This window comes from Anguilla rostrata, chromosome 6, assembly GCF_018555375.3.
Source record: "Anguilla rostrata isolate EN2019 chromosome 6, ASM1855537v3, whole genome shotgun sequence".
NCBI lineage: Eukaryota > Metazoa > Chordata > Actinopteri > Anguilliformes > Anguillidae > Anguilla > Anguilla rostrata.
The window spans coordinates 42,427,610-42,442,839 of NC_057938.1; the positions used below are offsets into that span (position 1 = coordinate 42,427,610).

Sequence of the window (15,230 nt, forward strand, 5' to 3'; positions counted from 1 at the left end):
AAAAATTACATTTAAATCGTACGTCTTAAACACTGAACATCGGAGTCCTGTGCCTTACCTCTTTATGCGACTCTGTATATAAATCGTCGTTCCGATGCTTGTATTTTGGGTACTGTACGACGTCGCCTGATCTAAATATCAACACGCTAGCTTTTACTGCACATCTCCTGGCCACTATGAATTATGCATAAGGAGACGCCCACAGCAGCCCCATACGCACGCACGCACACAAGCAATTCAAAATCTGAAACACATTAGGAGCACCAGCTCTAATGCAGACTGCCTGACAGGGATTCGGATAACAGCACGACGATATTTTAAAGTACCTTATATAATTCAGAGAACGCCGAATATAATTTAAATCATATTTTTCATGCCATATAACTAGACTAGCTGCCATACTTTCATAATCACATGAAAGGTTCAACTACAGCGGATGTGTTAAAAACAACAATTAACCTGTCATTTTTTAACACCTCCACGTCTAGTTAAGGACAACACATTTTGTTACTTTCAGCACAGTACGTGTTATAAAAAAGTATTCATTTGTGACACATAAATTGTATATTTGTAATTGTAACACAAAAGTAGTAACTTTGACATGAAATATGTTGAATGTAACACAAAATGTATGGATATTAACACATCCTTTTTCAGACTGCAGCATTTTTCTTTGTTTACTTGACCGTTCATCCGTTCCACTAAAAGCTCAATGCTTATAAAATATCTAGTATTATTCTAGTATTGTGCTACAAAAACATTTTGTTGAAATTCTGCACTGGCCTGCAATACTTTTAAAATAAACAGCAGGTAGACCTAAGTTAAATATGAAACACTTGGAATAAGCTAGCGTTGCATACAATTAGGGAGGTTTTAATACAGACCCATGAAAACAATAGAGCAGTATGACTGATTTGACTGTGTGATACATAAACCAGATGTAGTAATGGTAATCTATCCCGTTAAACCAAATTGCTATTTTCAATGTGGTGATTTGTGTCCTACAAACCTGAACTTGGTTCACTATGGAAAGCCAGCAGCTAACCTTCTGAGATGTTGTACCAACATTCATTCAAGACCAATGTAACTTTTGATCTTCTGAACAAGATAAACACATTCTTGATATCATATTTCCTGGATGTTGTGGCTTGTGCTGGCGTTTGTGTGTATAGGCTACAGCAGCACTGCTGCTGGCTGAAAGTAAAGAAATGTGAATATGATTTTGCATATAACAAATGTCCAATCTAAAAAATAGGTCAGCTGATTAGCTAGCAAGATAACGAACGACTCGTGTGACAGTCACGAACAAGGTTATGAAATATAAACTTGCCGTAGACAGGGGCATTGCTTCAGTCATATAATTGACAGAAAAATCCAGCTATCATACATTATAATAATTGTATGAAATGTTACACAAATAGTCTAATAACGTTTCGTACGTTGATTGGCTAGGTCTAGTCTAGATATCATCACACAAAATATCCCGAGAATGCTCATAACGTTAAACGGCTGCAATGATACTAGTCTAACATTAAATATCGTTATATTATCGCCTTTGTCAGTTTATCACTTGTGATCTTCCAATATTTTCATGAAGCATCGATTACCAACTATCTAGCTATCGTTAGTTAAGTACGATAACTGACGTTACATGCAGTAGCTCCTTTATTTAGGTCTAGTGGTTATACGATAACGTTCGGTAGTTAACATTGAGTAACCAAGCCTATTCTTTAAAGTTAATTTGATATCGTATTAGTTAGCTTGCCAGCTAGACTAATGATGTCACATAATATCCACCGTCAGCAAGCCGTATGATTTTTCCAATAGCGATATACAAAATATACAAAACCAACAGACAGCAAAGTGACCATCAAGGAAGAAACAGTCTACAGTCAGATAGCTCTCGTATGATAGGCTTTGCTTGACTGAGGTTAGCCAGCTAACGTTATCATATTAGATCAATTGGCTAGCGATCTTGCTAGCATAGCTAGCTGTCACGACACCGGCAAGATGAGTCGGGGACTCGACTCAAACGACACTGCTCGTGGATCCCAGTTCAGCCCACAAAGAAACGTTAGTGAGCACCTTACCTTGTATTTATATGAGAAACAATACCACTGCGTCGCTTTACCGGCGTCCTACCGGGGTGAATTCTTCTCCGTTCTTACTTGGTTAATTTTACAACTGTAATCTCAACGACAGCCATTTTACAGTGGCAACAGATAACAATGGCCTATAGGACAACACTGTCCTCTCCGCCTACCAAAGTATGACGTAGTCGTCAGAGCATCCACGAACGATGCGGGAGGTAGCCTACTGACGCACCCTCATGGGTGATTGTTTTATTGTAGGCTAGCATATTTCGGAATACTAACTTATAATTGTACACAGTAGGCCTACATTTTTTTCAAACTACAATGTAATATTTGGAAGTCAAACGCGTTGCATTAACATATGTTGCTGCTGCCACATAGCCTACTTTCCAAATGGTCATAAGAATATAGGTGCAATAATGTGACTTCATTTGAAAGTAGTCCGCTTTTCAGACTGAGCGAATTGCTTAGAACTCATTCCAAAGTAATTTCGCAATTTCGAACAGGCTAACTGCTATAAACTCGCGTTGTTTTTGTACATTGATGCTAGCAGTTTGTGGGTTTTTTGTTGGATTTATTTATTTATTTATTAATTTATTAATACTGATACATCGCAAATGCCATCATATATAGGGTGCAGGTGAACTGACATTTAATCATTATATTAAACCGGTTTAATGAATAAGGAGCCGTAAATAAGTTTTCGCGATTCATGCACATAGCTTGCATGACGGTCCAAAGAACAGCATACAGTGTAAAGGGCAAACTTGTTGAGGCATTGCTATGGACTGATGGCATGCTGAAAGCACACGTGCTGCTAATAAATGAAATTCCAGAGTCTAGAGCACGTGCAGCAACAAACGTGAAGCAGCGAGTCAGATTAGAGGTTGGTGAGCCCCCAGCATAACCGAGTGCCAGAAATAACCTTGTGTTTTAAAAGGGCACTTTATCCGGCGCTTGAGCCCATAAACAACTTGGACGGTATCCAGTACAAAAATAGTAGACATAGCCTATATGTGTTTTGCATTTTCGAAAAGTCAAATCTGTAGGTACTTTCCAAAAATATGTTTTAAGATACTTGTGTATTAATGTAATAAACAGTATATGTCAAAGCTGAAGCTCGAACTGTTAAATGTGGATTGCAACTGGCTGAGCCACTGCAAATATTAAATTGACACCGCATTGCTGACAGACAGACCGACAGACAGACGGACAGACACACACACAAAACCTTTCTTTTCCTCAAAAGGTCACTCCACTGAACATAAAAAAATATTTGTCTAGAATGGAGAACCCATGCGAGAACAGGGTTCATATGGTATGTTTTCTTCTATTACACAACACTGACATTTATGGATTAAACAGCCAAGCAATCAAGAGACCAGAGTTCACAGACTATGATAAGAGAGGGAACATAAAAAAAGAAAAAGAAACACAGGTTTATACCAGATGGGAGCACATTGACAAAGAATTAGTCTTAAGATTGTTGTAGGTCACAAATCACTTCATAGAAAAGCACAAACAAAGTGAGTCACCACATCAATAGCCCATGGAAACAAGACCAGGTTAAAACCTAGTATATGGCTGGACCTAACACACGTGACCAATGGTGTAATTTCATAACTCGGCCGAGCAATGGTGTAACTTCATCACTCAGTCAGTCATTCGCGTTTGTAGGGCTGGCCCCGCTGTTGCAGTCCAGCCAAAAAAATATTGATGAACTTGAGTCTGTAGGCTGCAAAACAGCACATTGAATACATCCTTATTTTTCTATGCTTGTGATTCCTGTCCAGAATGCACACCACAGCCCATCGATCGACCACGGCACATTTTATTTATTGTATTACATTGTCCTTTTCAAGCCTGTGACGTACCCGATCATTTTGAATGCAGACAAAAATGCATGTGAATCTCATTCATATTGTATGGCCTTTAAGTTTGAGACCAATTATTAGCCTTGGCATTCTGGAAAATGCTTCATGAAATTCACAGTTCATGAAGATCACAAAGAAACATATTTTCTTCCTAGTTTATTTTTATTCTTTTTTTTACCAGTATCATGGATAACCAAGCAGTTAGAATTCTATTGTAGTCCCATTGTATTCATCTTCAGCAGATTAAAGAAACCTAAATGATGAAGGTTATGCAGAATTGTTGGTAAATTATCATTCCCTGTGTGGTTCAAAATTTTAGAAAGCTCTTGCTACCAGTGTAAAGAAAATAGTTCAGTTATTCAAATCTCTTGTCAAATCTCTTCTTAAAAGAACTTTTATTATGTGTTTGAATAAATAATTCAACAATTTCCAAGGACAAATTTACATTACATCCCACAAGGCCCCGACACAGTAATCCTCTCCGTTCCACCAGGGGGGGCTGATAAACTCCATCCCATAGATTAGCACTCCGTGCTGTGAAGTTGTTTGCATTGATCTGTTGATTTATTTTGCTGTAACATCGTCCAGTCATGTTTAAAAAAAGCCTCACAGCAACACTGCACTCTTTGAACTGTCAGACAACAGCCACACTTTTGTTCACATGTAACCTTGTACACATACATACGTACATCAGTAAACCACAATAATGGCCAGAGGTTCGATGAAAATACGCAAGCTTCAGTCTTTCTCTTCTGTTAAGCAAAAGTGCTTTTCATCTCCTGCTAGAAATGTTTACCTCAGCAGTTTCTATTTGCATTTAATTGATGAGATTATATGCCATGTGCTTACTGGCTAGGAATATCTCGCAGTTGATCAGAAGTGTTGGAAATAAAATCATGTAGGTCATGTACAAGCATTTCCGATGATTTTACCCAACCGGGAATAATTGAGAACCACTAAACATTAAAACTCAACACCATAATTTCCAATACATGCTTTGAAGCCTTCAGGTGCTAATTGCCAGTAACCTTTCCCTCCATCCCACCATACATATTATGCAAATATACCATATCTCCTTGTAAAATTTCAGCCCATTAAAATTTTCCATACCCTGCTGTGTTCTGTATTTTAGCTGATGGTGATGAATTGAAACAAAATGGCTGCCACATCTCGAGCAAAGGCAACACTGATGCTGCACAAAGTGAGTGAGCCGCTTTCAGTGTGAAGAGCACAGAGATCCAGGGAGGAAGAGTGCTTTTGATAACGTGCGCGCATTATATCCTGGAAGCACACGGCAGCACTGTCCCTTTCTCTTGTGATTCAATCTCCACGTGAGGGGCAGGGTGAGTGCGATAAACCAGATCTCCAGGGCCCCCAGTTCAAATTCATCCATCTTTTTAATCACATATTTCACAAAAGGAAGAAAAAAAAATGCAAACACAAAAAAAAAGTGACATACAAGAGATTTTCCAGTCATCGTGGCATAATATCTTTCACTGTAAAAACCTGACAAAATGCCCTTCCCTTAATCCTGTTACAATCTTTACCCCAGCACCCAGCTCTATCGCACTCCTCCAGTCCAATGTCACTTGGAACAGAAAGGAAAATACATTTTAAAAGAAATCCCGTCTCGTCTTCAATCGACTCTTGATTTGGACTGGCCTCCAATACGTTCTAATTCACACTCAACAACTGGAATAACATAAATACAAATTATTGGAAAATACCTTTCTCAAAATCAGTGACTATTGTTTACCTTCACAGTGGACAGTGTTGGCGAATGAAGATGATTACGGGTGAATGATGAGACCTGACAGACTGGATTACTGACGGATCTGGCAATTCTGACACACTGACATTACTTCTAGAAATGTGAATGAGGCAATTCTCCTTTCCTGGAAAACATGTTAAAATGTGAGACATGAAAAAAAAATAAAAGCAAGAAAAGGTCCTCCAACACATTCCTTCAAACTTGTCAACTGTGAATTCTCATGATTTGCCGAATGCCAGTCTTGAGGTTAATGACATTGAACACTGACACTGATTAATAAGGAACAGCACGGCTATTGGCTGAGGAGGCCTGCGGGGTGTGACTTGTAGAGAGAGAGCTGGAGGGACCACAGACTTAAACGATGGCAACAAAGACACTTAAAATTCAAACCATATCACAGAGATCAACACGCATCCCTTCAGCAACTGCCTCAGGCCCTGGACAGATGTACTTTGCCTGAGGAAAGCATCATACAACAGGTCCACAAGGTCAGCGAGTAAGAGAACAATTCCTCAGAGGACTCAGAAGCTCCTCTGAAGAGGTTGGCATCCAACATACATGTGGTGTTACAACTTTGTTTTTCTTTAACATGTTGTTTTTCTTCAAGATTTATTTTTCCAAAAGGAGGGGGGGATACGTTTTCACATAGACTAAAACCCTCTAAATACCACAACCAGCCATAAGAAGAAGCAACCCCTACTGGCCGATACTGGTGCCTGAAGACCACTGCTGACGTGTGCAAGTGTGACACCCTGGGGGTCAGTCCTCTAGGCCTTCAAACCAACACTCACCAAAGTCTGCGAACCTGCTGAGTAAATAGAGGGTTTTTAAAAGCCTTTCTGCATAATTCCATTTTCAATTTGACCACGTCAGCTGATCCTCCGATTGGCCTTCGTCGTTAAGAGTCCTCATTAAAACTGGAAAACTCGTCCTGCAGCAGCAGTCCGTTCTGCCTCCAGCCGAAACACAAATTCCCTCTCCGTAATGTGGCCAAGAGGACTTATGTGTGTTCGTCCGTCTCTGCGTAAAACACGATCTGTGCAGTGGTCTCAGTGCTGGGCAGTTCTCGTTAGCCCGTCTCTGCACGCGCTTCCCCCCTGACCCCGCCCTCCCCCCCTACCCCGCCCCTGCCCCGCCCCACCACGCCGTCCCTCATGTGGCCTTCCCCCTCTGGTTGCTGTTGCTGTCTGTGACGGACAGGCCGTCCTGGGGGAGGCTTTGTGGCAGGCTGTACTGGTGCTCCTTGGCCCGCAGGTGTCTGGTCTTCACCGGCAGGGCCGCCACCAGCAGCACGCAGCCGACGTGGATGCAGAAATACCATGACCTGGAGGAAGAGGAGGGAGAGGAAGAGGGGGCGACAGCGTGGTCATTACTGGACATTTAGACTTGAGCCACACTGGCAAAGACAGGAATAAAGAGTCAAAGAGACCAAAATGCCAAAGAGCAAACAGTAAGGTAAAGTATGTAACAAATGAATATAAATAGCAAATAAATATTCTACTTAGATCCTGGTAATATATTTGTATCGTTTATGTAGTCAAAAAGAGCCATGACCAGCACTGACATGCATTGGTATTTAGTGCTGAAAGGTCCATCTCTCTCAATCATAGCCTCATTAGTTGTATTACAGTTTTCTGGCATGAAGCTGTCATGTCGATGACTCTTGATAAACAGGAGTATGTGTATGAGCATAGGGAATATAATGTGTACAGTTATAAAGTGTGTGTATGCATCTATACACCAGTGTGTGTGTGTATATACTGTGCATCAGTTACCTGTAGAACTTCATAGATGGACCCACTGACAGTAGCACAAAGGGTACCACTGTGTAGCATATGGCAATCTGAGTCCCCGCCCACGTGATGATGTCATAGAACTGCTTGTGTGTTGCTGAACCCAGGAAATATGGCCTCACATTGTGTCTTATCTGAAATGGAGACAGGCAAAAATTAAATTGTGTTGCAGACCATTCCCCACACAGCATTATCAACAACAGTGATTTGACTGGTAGATGTCCATACAAAGAAACAATAATATAATATAAAAACACAACATACAGTACTGTGTAAGTCAGAGACCACAATTGTTCAATTTCCAGTCACTGAAAAACAAATAACTTGCACTTAATGGCAGTTTTCCCTTGAAAGTAAATAGAAGAAAGGATGGGTTCTGACTTTTGCACAGTACTGTAAAGTACAATAGGATTTGTAAAGGGTCCTAGTTTATATTAAAATCCATGATGCACACACAAAGACAATGTGTAAAATGTGCCCCACGTTCAGTGGTTTTACTTTCAGTGTGAAACATCCCCAATTCACTTCTAACCATCTGTAGTAGCCATAATTTGATAGGACATATGCGTTTACTGATCAGGAGTTAGAATTTGCTTTCCGTCACTGGATGACCATAACATTTATGTCAAGGTAGTGAAAGAAAACAATAAATGTGATAAAATGTGAGGATGAAATCCCCATCTCCTTGTAATCATGGCAAAACCTCCAAGAGACGAGCCACACTACACTAAGGAACTGTAAAGCAGGCCAAAGATAAGGTGTGGGAGATGCTGCTAAGTAGAGATGCTTAGAGGTTCACAATTTTAAAATTCAGGCTCTCTCACTAACCCACTTTGTGTCAGGCATAAAGCACAGCCAAAAAAAACCACAACAACAAAAAAAAAACACGTCATTACATCCTTCTTTTAAATGTATCCACAAGAGGGCAGTTTTAGCTTGAAGAACTTGCACTGAGATAACAGGATAATTAATTATCTATCCCCTTTTCAATTTGATGAACAAGGTGCACTGTCACCAAGCATTGCTTTTGAAGAAAACTGGCAATAAATCCACAAATTCCACAAATCTACACAGTGGACAAGACAGCCACATTTCCCCATTGCTCAGATAACACCTCTTCTGTCTGTCTGTCTCTCTCTCTCTCTTTCTCTCTCTCTCTCTGTCTCACAACATGTGCACCAGCATTGGAGTTTAAACCAAGACAATGTAGCACTTCATTACCCAGAATCCCTCATGCTCCTGGGTGACATGACTGGGCATGCTCACCGCCCCTCTGAGTTTATAAATAACTTCTACTTCACACAGGCCTTCAGTCCTCTCTCAAGGCCCTTTCATCAGTTCAAAGGATTAACTGCGGTTGATCTCATGCTAGGTACACACAAATAAAACCGCTTCAGGACCCTGGTGGTGTAGGGTTTTATAGATATACATATAAATAGTCAGTACGCTGAAGGCTCGAAAAGACATAGCAGCTCACTGAATGGTGATGGATGAGTTGTCACTGGAATACATTCCCTCCCACTCAGCACAGTTTTCTCAGGGTTCAGATCTGTCACTCTGACAGAGTGCGCCTTTCGCACAAACACCAAATAAATGGCAGCGACCAGGGTTATGGAATACATGCAGATTTATTATGCGCTCTAGCCATTTCAGGGAATCTCAGGGAGCAGACTAGAGGTCTTTTTAGAGACAGTTGAAGTTCATTCCATCTACCATCTGTTAAACAGTGTGAAAAGTGTCAGTACAACACTGCACGGTTTATACACTGTACCCGAGAAAGCAGAGACAGAGAGAGAGGGAGAGAATGAGGGAGAGAGAGAGAGAGAGAGAATGAGGGAAAGAGAGAAGAGAATGAGGGAGAGCGAGAGAGAGAGAGAGAGAAGCAGAGGGCTCAGGCTTTGAGACTGCTAGAGAGAGACGGGGAGGTGTGTCGCTCACCGCTCGCGCCGCTAATGTCATCAGGATGCCAGTGAAGAAGGTGAGGTAGTACCCGGGGTAAGCACCGTGCCACATGGCCGACAGCAGGAAGGTGGCAGCCGTGGGGTTGTAGGGACAGCGCTCGTAGCACACTCTGCACAGAGCCAAAGAGCACAACCAAGTCTGCACACAGCGCAGCGTAACCATACTATACACAGTCTATCTGGGCACAGCGATGTGTAGTTACAGTATACACAGTTTGGTCTACCAGCACAGCCCTGTAAATACATAATACTTTGGACACTATACAAAAGCTATTGTAGAACAGAAGCGTTATGACTTTATATGCAGTGCAGTGTAGTTGCTCCTTCAACTAGTTTGAATCCAAAATGGAGTTGTATTGTATGATATTTCCTCATAACAATTGACTGTGTTATATTATTGTCTAAAGTTCTTCTAAATCTAGATTTAAACAAAGGAATGTTATCAATGTTATCAAATTCACGGATGTTATTTAAAAAAATGTTTGTTTTTGCATTCTTCAAAATCATTTGATGCATGCAGCAATCAGACATCATTCCTTACCTTTTGAGCCAAAGTGCTGTTTGAATATTCCAATTATCAAGGAACATCTTAAAGCTGGTAGCAAACTGAAACAGAACATAAAAATGCAGGTTTTTAAAATTTGTTCGTCCTAATTTGGAAATGCAAAGTGCAGCTCTCTCAATGCTGTGCCACCCCCACTTCACAAAAGGAGCACTGCGGCTAAAGCACACACGCTCCTCCAACATGCTTACCCCTTGAGCCAGTGACAATTTTCCACCTCCACAAGGTACTACAGGAGAGCTAACACATGTATATCGCTCCCTGATGACCAGTAAATAGTGGGTGCTCATCATTAGCAGTCACTGACTTAAACCCACCCTACCCCCAGCTGAATGAGGGCAACAGTCCCCCTGATGCTGCAAACTCCTGCTCATTTTCACCTAATGACATAACCTTGACTGGAGCCCCTCTATAGGCTATAGGGCCCAGCCTGCACTCGTGGCAAGCGCCTTTCCTGACTGAGCTAGCGCGTACGCTACCAGCCTTGTGTTATCAAAGTGAAATGAAGAAGTGTGAAGGATAAGGCAGTTCTGTGTCCAACCTCTATATCCAGTATCCTCAGGTTTGATATCAGGTCCCACCGGGGCAAGCCGTCCACGCCGTAGCCGTTGAAGCCGAATCCCGCTGCGTTGTTGATGGCGTCGGCTGGCAGGGATACAGACGCGTCAGGGAGGCAGCTCTGGCTACACTGAACTTTATTCATCTTCGCTACATGCAATCTCATCCAGGCTGACTTCCAAAACACAAAATTTAATCATTTACACAGCATTTCAACTTGTCACATAATTACACCCTTTTTAGAAAAATACACAGAAGAATAGTGCCTAGCAGGGGGAGGAAGAAGTAGTTCTACCAAAACCAACATCCCTCAGGTATAGTATTTTAAGTGCTCTCCTACTCCACAGTCAGAAATGCTTAAATTATTGTCTCTCTTCGTTGGTAATCAAGCACGTTTCCTCTGGCAGAATGTTAATAAGGAAGATGAGGGTGCTCAAAAAATCTCACAGCAAAGAAAGGGGAAAAACTCAAAGGAGCTCACCGAGTAAGAAAAAAGACGACTTATTAGAGCACTCAGCAATTCAGCGCTTTTGAGCAGGTTAAGGATTAGCGGAATGAGTTCTCGGGAAGAGCTTATCACCGAGTCCACAGTCGCAGTCAATAATTACTCGGTTTTCAAACTAATAACATTTCTGCAGCTACACATTCGCCCTTAAATTTCTTCAGATAAACTATTGCATCAATCACCACGCCACTGCAGGCACCTTAAACTAATATGTTGTTCTTGTTGTTCACATCTAGAAAAGTTCACTTCTCTTTTAGTAGCAACTACCAACATAGTCCGATAGCTATGGAGTGAAAGAAGACCGATTATTGGTCACTTTAGGCTGATGATTCCCACCCATGTTATATGGCCGCATTCCAAAATTGTATATAAAAACATTGCAAACAAAAACAAAATCAATGCTTCAATAAATTATTATCATTCGACTGAACCTTGTTTAAACCCACAAGCTCTCTCAATTCTTATGCACGATCATCGATGTTGATTCGGAGATAACGTTTTCAGGCGAAATTCCCCATTCCGCCTGACGGGGGCAGCATCGAGGCAGACGACGACCTTCCCTGCCAGCTGCACCTTTACCTGCGCGAGCGCGTCATGAGCACAAAGCCCCAGAGACGCACTGCTGCAGGAGCGCGGCTGGTTCGGTAATGCCGCAGCTGCCGTCCCGTAAAACGACCGCCGGTCGCGAGGTCGGCCTCCCGAGTCTCAGGGCACTTAACGCGGCGGAGAGCCGCGCGGGGAGAGCCAAGCGGGGCTCCTAACTCCGTCTAAGTGCTTATTAATAATGCCCGTGCGTTCGACTGAATGAATTCGATTTCTGCATGGGAGATTAAGAGGAGGGCCCGGTCTCAGGACTCACTCTGCTCCCATGGCGCTGCTCGCACAGTAACGGGAGCAGGAACCTGGCGCCCCAGCCAAAATTCTCCCACCCACCCGCCCACCCCATCTCTCTCGCTCACTGCCATCCTGCCCACTTAATCGTCCCCTGAAGTTCATGAGCTGTGTAATTCCCTCCCCTTCTCCCTTCCCCTCAGCCATCACTGTAAATGAGAAACTCTGGCTCGCCAACATTTCTGGTTAAAATACGGTCCTTCATGTGTTTGTGGTTTTATAGCATTAGGCGGCTCAAAGCTGCCCGACCAAAAATGGACCATTAAAGCATTGCCACAGACCTTGAAGTTTACAGCGAGTGTTCATTTTCATGAAAGGAACACAGCATCTCTGTGTCCAAACAAGAGACGCTCGCACTGAAATCACAAACACATCAGGGCATCTCTCCTTATATAGCTAAAATGTACCTGTCCTGTGCACTGGACCCATTAAACCTACTCTCTTCTCTCAAATGTACTTCCATTTTCTTATTTGAAAAGCTGAAAATACTGTTCAGAACAAATGTCTAGTACAGTTTTTTTAAAAAGGGGTTACCTAGCGTGTATATGTGCCTGCAAATGAAAGGTAGGTATACAATTTCTGAAAGCTCCTTTCCTGAGAAACACATCCAACTTCCTCTTAAAATGGCTGCTGGTAGAGGGAACCATAACCTGCATCAATTTAGCCCAATAACTGAACAAACAACACAGGCTAATTGCTTACAATGAACAAACAAACAGATTCATATCCAGGGATCCAGGGCCAGGAACAACAGGCTCTGCCCTGGACATTAATTCTGCAGGTCATTTAAGTTCCCATGCATGTCAACAGCACTTTTAAATGGAACATGCCATGGCTGTATCAGCGGAAGCCACTTCAAAGCCATTACCCGTGTTCTATTTCCGTTCCATTCCAGTGAGCTTCAGTTAGAGACTAGAATCGACTACAAGTCTCAAGTTGACTACCAATGTAGAATCTGTGTGTGATCATGAATATGATTGGCACACTCTGACTGATCTGCTTTGCGTACTGCATTGCAGTGTACTGTGCAGAGTGTCACAGCCTTCTGCTTGTTTATCCATGGCTGTCTTTTAATTGTTTCTTACCCTGTATTCTTACAATTACAATTTGTTATTTAGCAGACACTCTTATCTAGACTTACATAGTAGGGAGTGAACATCAGGAGTGAACATTCAACGCTGGCAGGGTCAATGATTAACCTCTAAGTGCCATGAATATCACGAAATACATTGACAATAAGGCGTAGACTACAGAACATGCATATACACTTAGTACAGAGCAAAAGGTGAAGTATACATCCGACCTAATACAAATCAAGCAAGAAGAGAGCATCAAGTAGGGTCCAACTAAGTGCACAGTGTGCAAGGATGTTCTCCAGAAGAAAAAAGGATATTCTGAATGCCACTGAGAGAAACAGCAGGTGCCTTTTTCCTTCGTGGCCTGAATCCACAGCCATGCCTGTCACTAAGAATAAAGCCAGGTGTAGGCCTAACCATAAAATCCAGCGAGTGAACACAAAACTCACCGAGGGTCCACACAAAGTAGTACTTGGGCCGCGTGGTGAGCATGGACAGGTACAGGTACACCACCTGGCCGTAGAACGGCGTGGTGGCTATGAAGTCGTCGTCAATGTTGCGCTCCACGGGGAACACTTTGCAGACGGACAGGAAGACGAGGAGCGACACGGCACAGGCGAACAGCTTGTGGATGACGTCCACCTGAGGAGGGAGAGAGTCAAGGGAGACAGCCCGGTTTGTCAGCGCGCTACGACGCACGATATTTAGCAGGCATGGCATGTAGTACTGAAAAACGTCCATGTTCACAGACCAAACAAGTTCGCTGACTTACTAGCTGACGGAACTTTAAAAAAAATAAAAAAATCCATTCAACTGACCTCAGCAGACCCTATTGAGCCATGATTCATTCTCCTGCATGAAGAACGGAGCCAAGATTTGCTTGGCTGTGCTCCTTTTTGTTTTTTCTCGAGGAAAAATGCGCACGGTTCCCGACACATCTGACAATGGGGTTCATTTGAATTGCGCCCAGCGCCGCAGCTCGACTTTATTCGGCTGCCACGGGCGGATCAGTCGATCGGGGTTCTGTGAAGGGAACCTCTCTGTATGCTGCGGGCCGCCCCGGCGCAGAGCCCTGCGCCTGTTGTTCGACAGCCAAAGAAGAGAACGCGCTCGAGCAGATTTGTCCTGAACAACACAACAGATTCCCGGCACTTTGTCCTGAAGTAGCCCCTGCGCATAAAATTGCCACGCTGCAGCTGGGTTTTCGGAGTCGCTCGCCAGAAAACGCACTTTCGCCGCAAACGCTTAAATGGAGCAAAGACGAAAACAACTAGCGGTTCCCCAGGTAAGGGATTCGGTTAGCTGACCGTGAGATTGACTGCAAATGAAAACCTGGCAGACATTGGGACACAGATAGCTACTCCCTGCTTCGAAACCCCTGCAATACAGGAGGAGAAAGCGCAGGAGAGGAAAGGTAATTCTTCATAAGACGACAATATGATTAATGGGGGAAAAAACAGAGAGTTCTCCAGCGCGGGTTGGCTAGCTGAAGATTAGGATATGAGGACAGGGAGGAAAAGCATTAGCTGACACCAGAGAAACCCAGGTGCCTGCCTGCTTAAAATCCTCCATCATGAAACTGAGAGAGCTTTGGCAACGACTCCTACCAGGACCGGCCTCTGTATTTAACCATCTGCAGCTTGTGGCTGAAACACATTTTAGTACAAAAATACATATGACAAATATCTGTCACATATTTGCAACTGACAGTGCAAGCGTTAAGCCAAACATCAACTTGCTTGAACCCCGTGCTATGAGAAGTGAAGTCCAAAGTTTTCGTAAATGCACCACACAACTTGTAACTAAGGTGTCAAGGGCTATATTTCCCATCAACACCGCTCCAATATTTAGCCCTTTGAATGCATTCCAGGCACAGCCGATGACAGGTAATAGCATCCCACCTACAGTAACTATCACACGTAGAATGTGTGCCAAGTGGACATTTTGTTAAACATGGCAGTTGCATCTCCCACCAGCTCTCTGAAACAGTAAAATCTTGCCTCCAAGGCATTCATATCTATCAATTGTCCTTTGAAGCGCCACAAACCTGGGCACGAAAACCCCTCCCCTGACTGCACGCAGTTTCCTGTCATTGGTTTTCTATGCCTGTCAATCACCCGACTGTTACTGGATATAAGGGAAATAA

General features: G+C 42.9%; 2 protein-coding genes across 11 annotated transcripts in view; both read right to left on the reverse strand.

The window, feature by feature from the left end:
- Positions 1 to 2,268, reverse strand: part of kidins220b (kinase D-interacting substrate 220b) — a 39,821-nt gene extending 37,553 nt beyond the window's left edge. For 4 of the 10 annotated variants that reach the window (XM_064339798.1, XM_064339802.1, XM_064339801.1 and 1 more), the window contains exon 1: positions 59 to 218. The gene's annotated coding sequence lies outside the window, so the exon portion shown is untranslated. Of the gene's footprint in view, positions 1 to 58; positions 219 to 2,090 lie in introns of those variants that run through there. The other 6 variants (XM_064339804.1, XM_064339799.1, XM_064339805.1 and 3 more) reach the window with 3 other exon arrangements.
- A 3,077-nt stretch (positions 2,269 to 5,345) lies between these two features.
- The window catches only part of mboat2b (membrane bound O-acyltransferase domain containing 2b), a 60,240-nt gene continuing 50,355 nt past the window's right edge, over positions 5,346 to 15,230 (reverse strand). Inside the window, exons 8-13 of the mRNA XM_064339807.1 lie at positions 13,534 to 13,726; positions 10,596 to 10,699; positions 10,034 to 10,098; positions 9,470 to 9,602; positions 7,514 to 7,665; positions 5,346 to 7,062 (exon numbers count right to left, since the gene is read on the reverse strand). Of these exons, the coding sequence (XP_064195877.1) occupies positions 6,891 to 7,062; positions 7,514 to 7,665; positions 9,470 to 9,602; positions 10,034 to 10,098; positions 10,596 to 10,699; positions 13,534 to 13,726 (819 nt within the window). The 3' untranslated portion in view covers positions 5,346 to 6,890. The remainder of the gene's footprint in view (positions 7,063 to 7,513; positions 7,666 to 9,469; positions 9,603 to 10,033; positions 10,099 to 10,595; positions 10,700 to 13,533; positions 13,727 to 15,230) is intronic.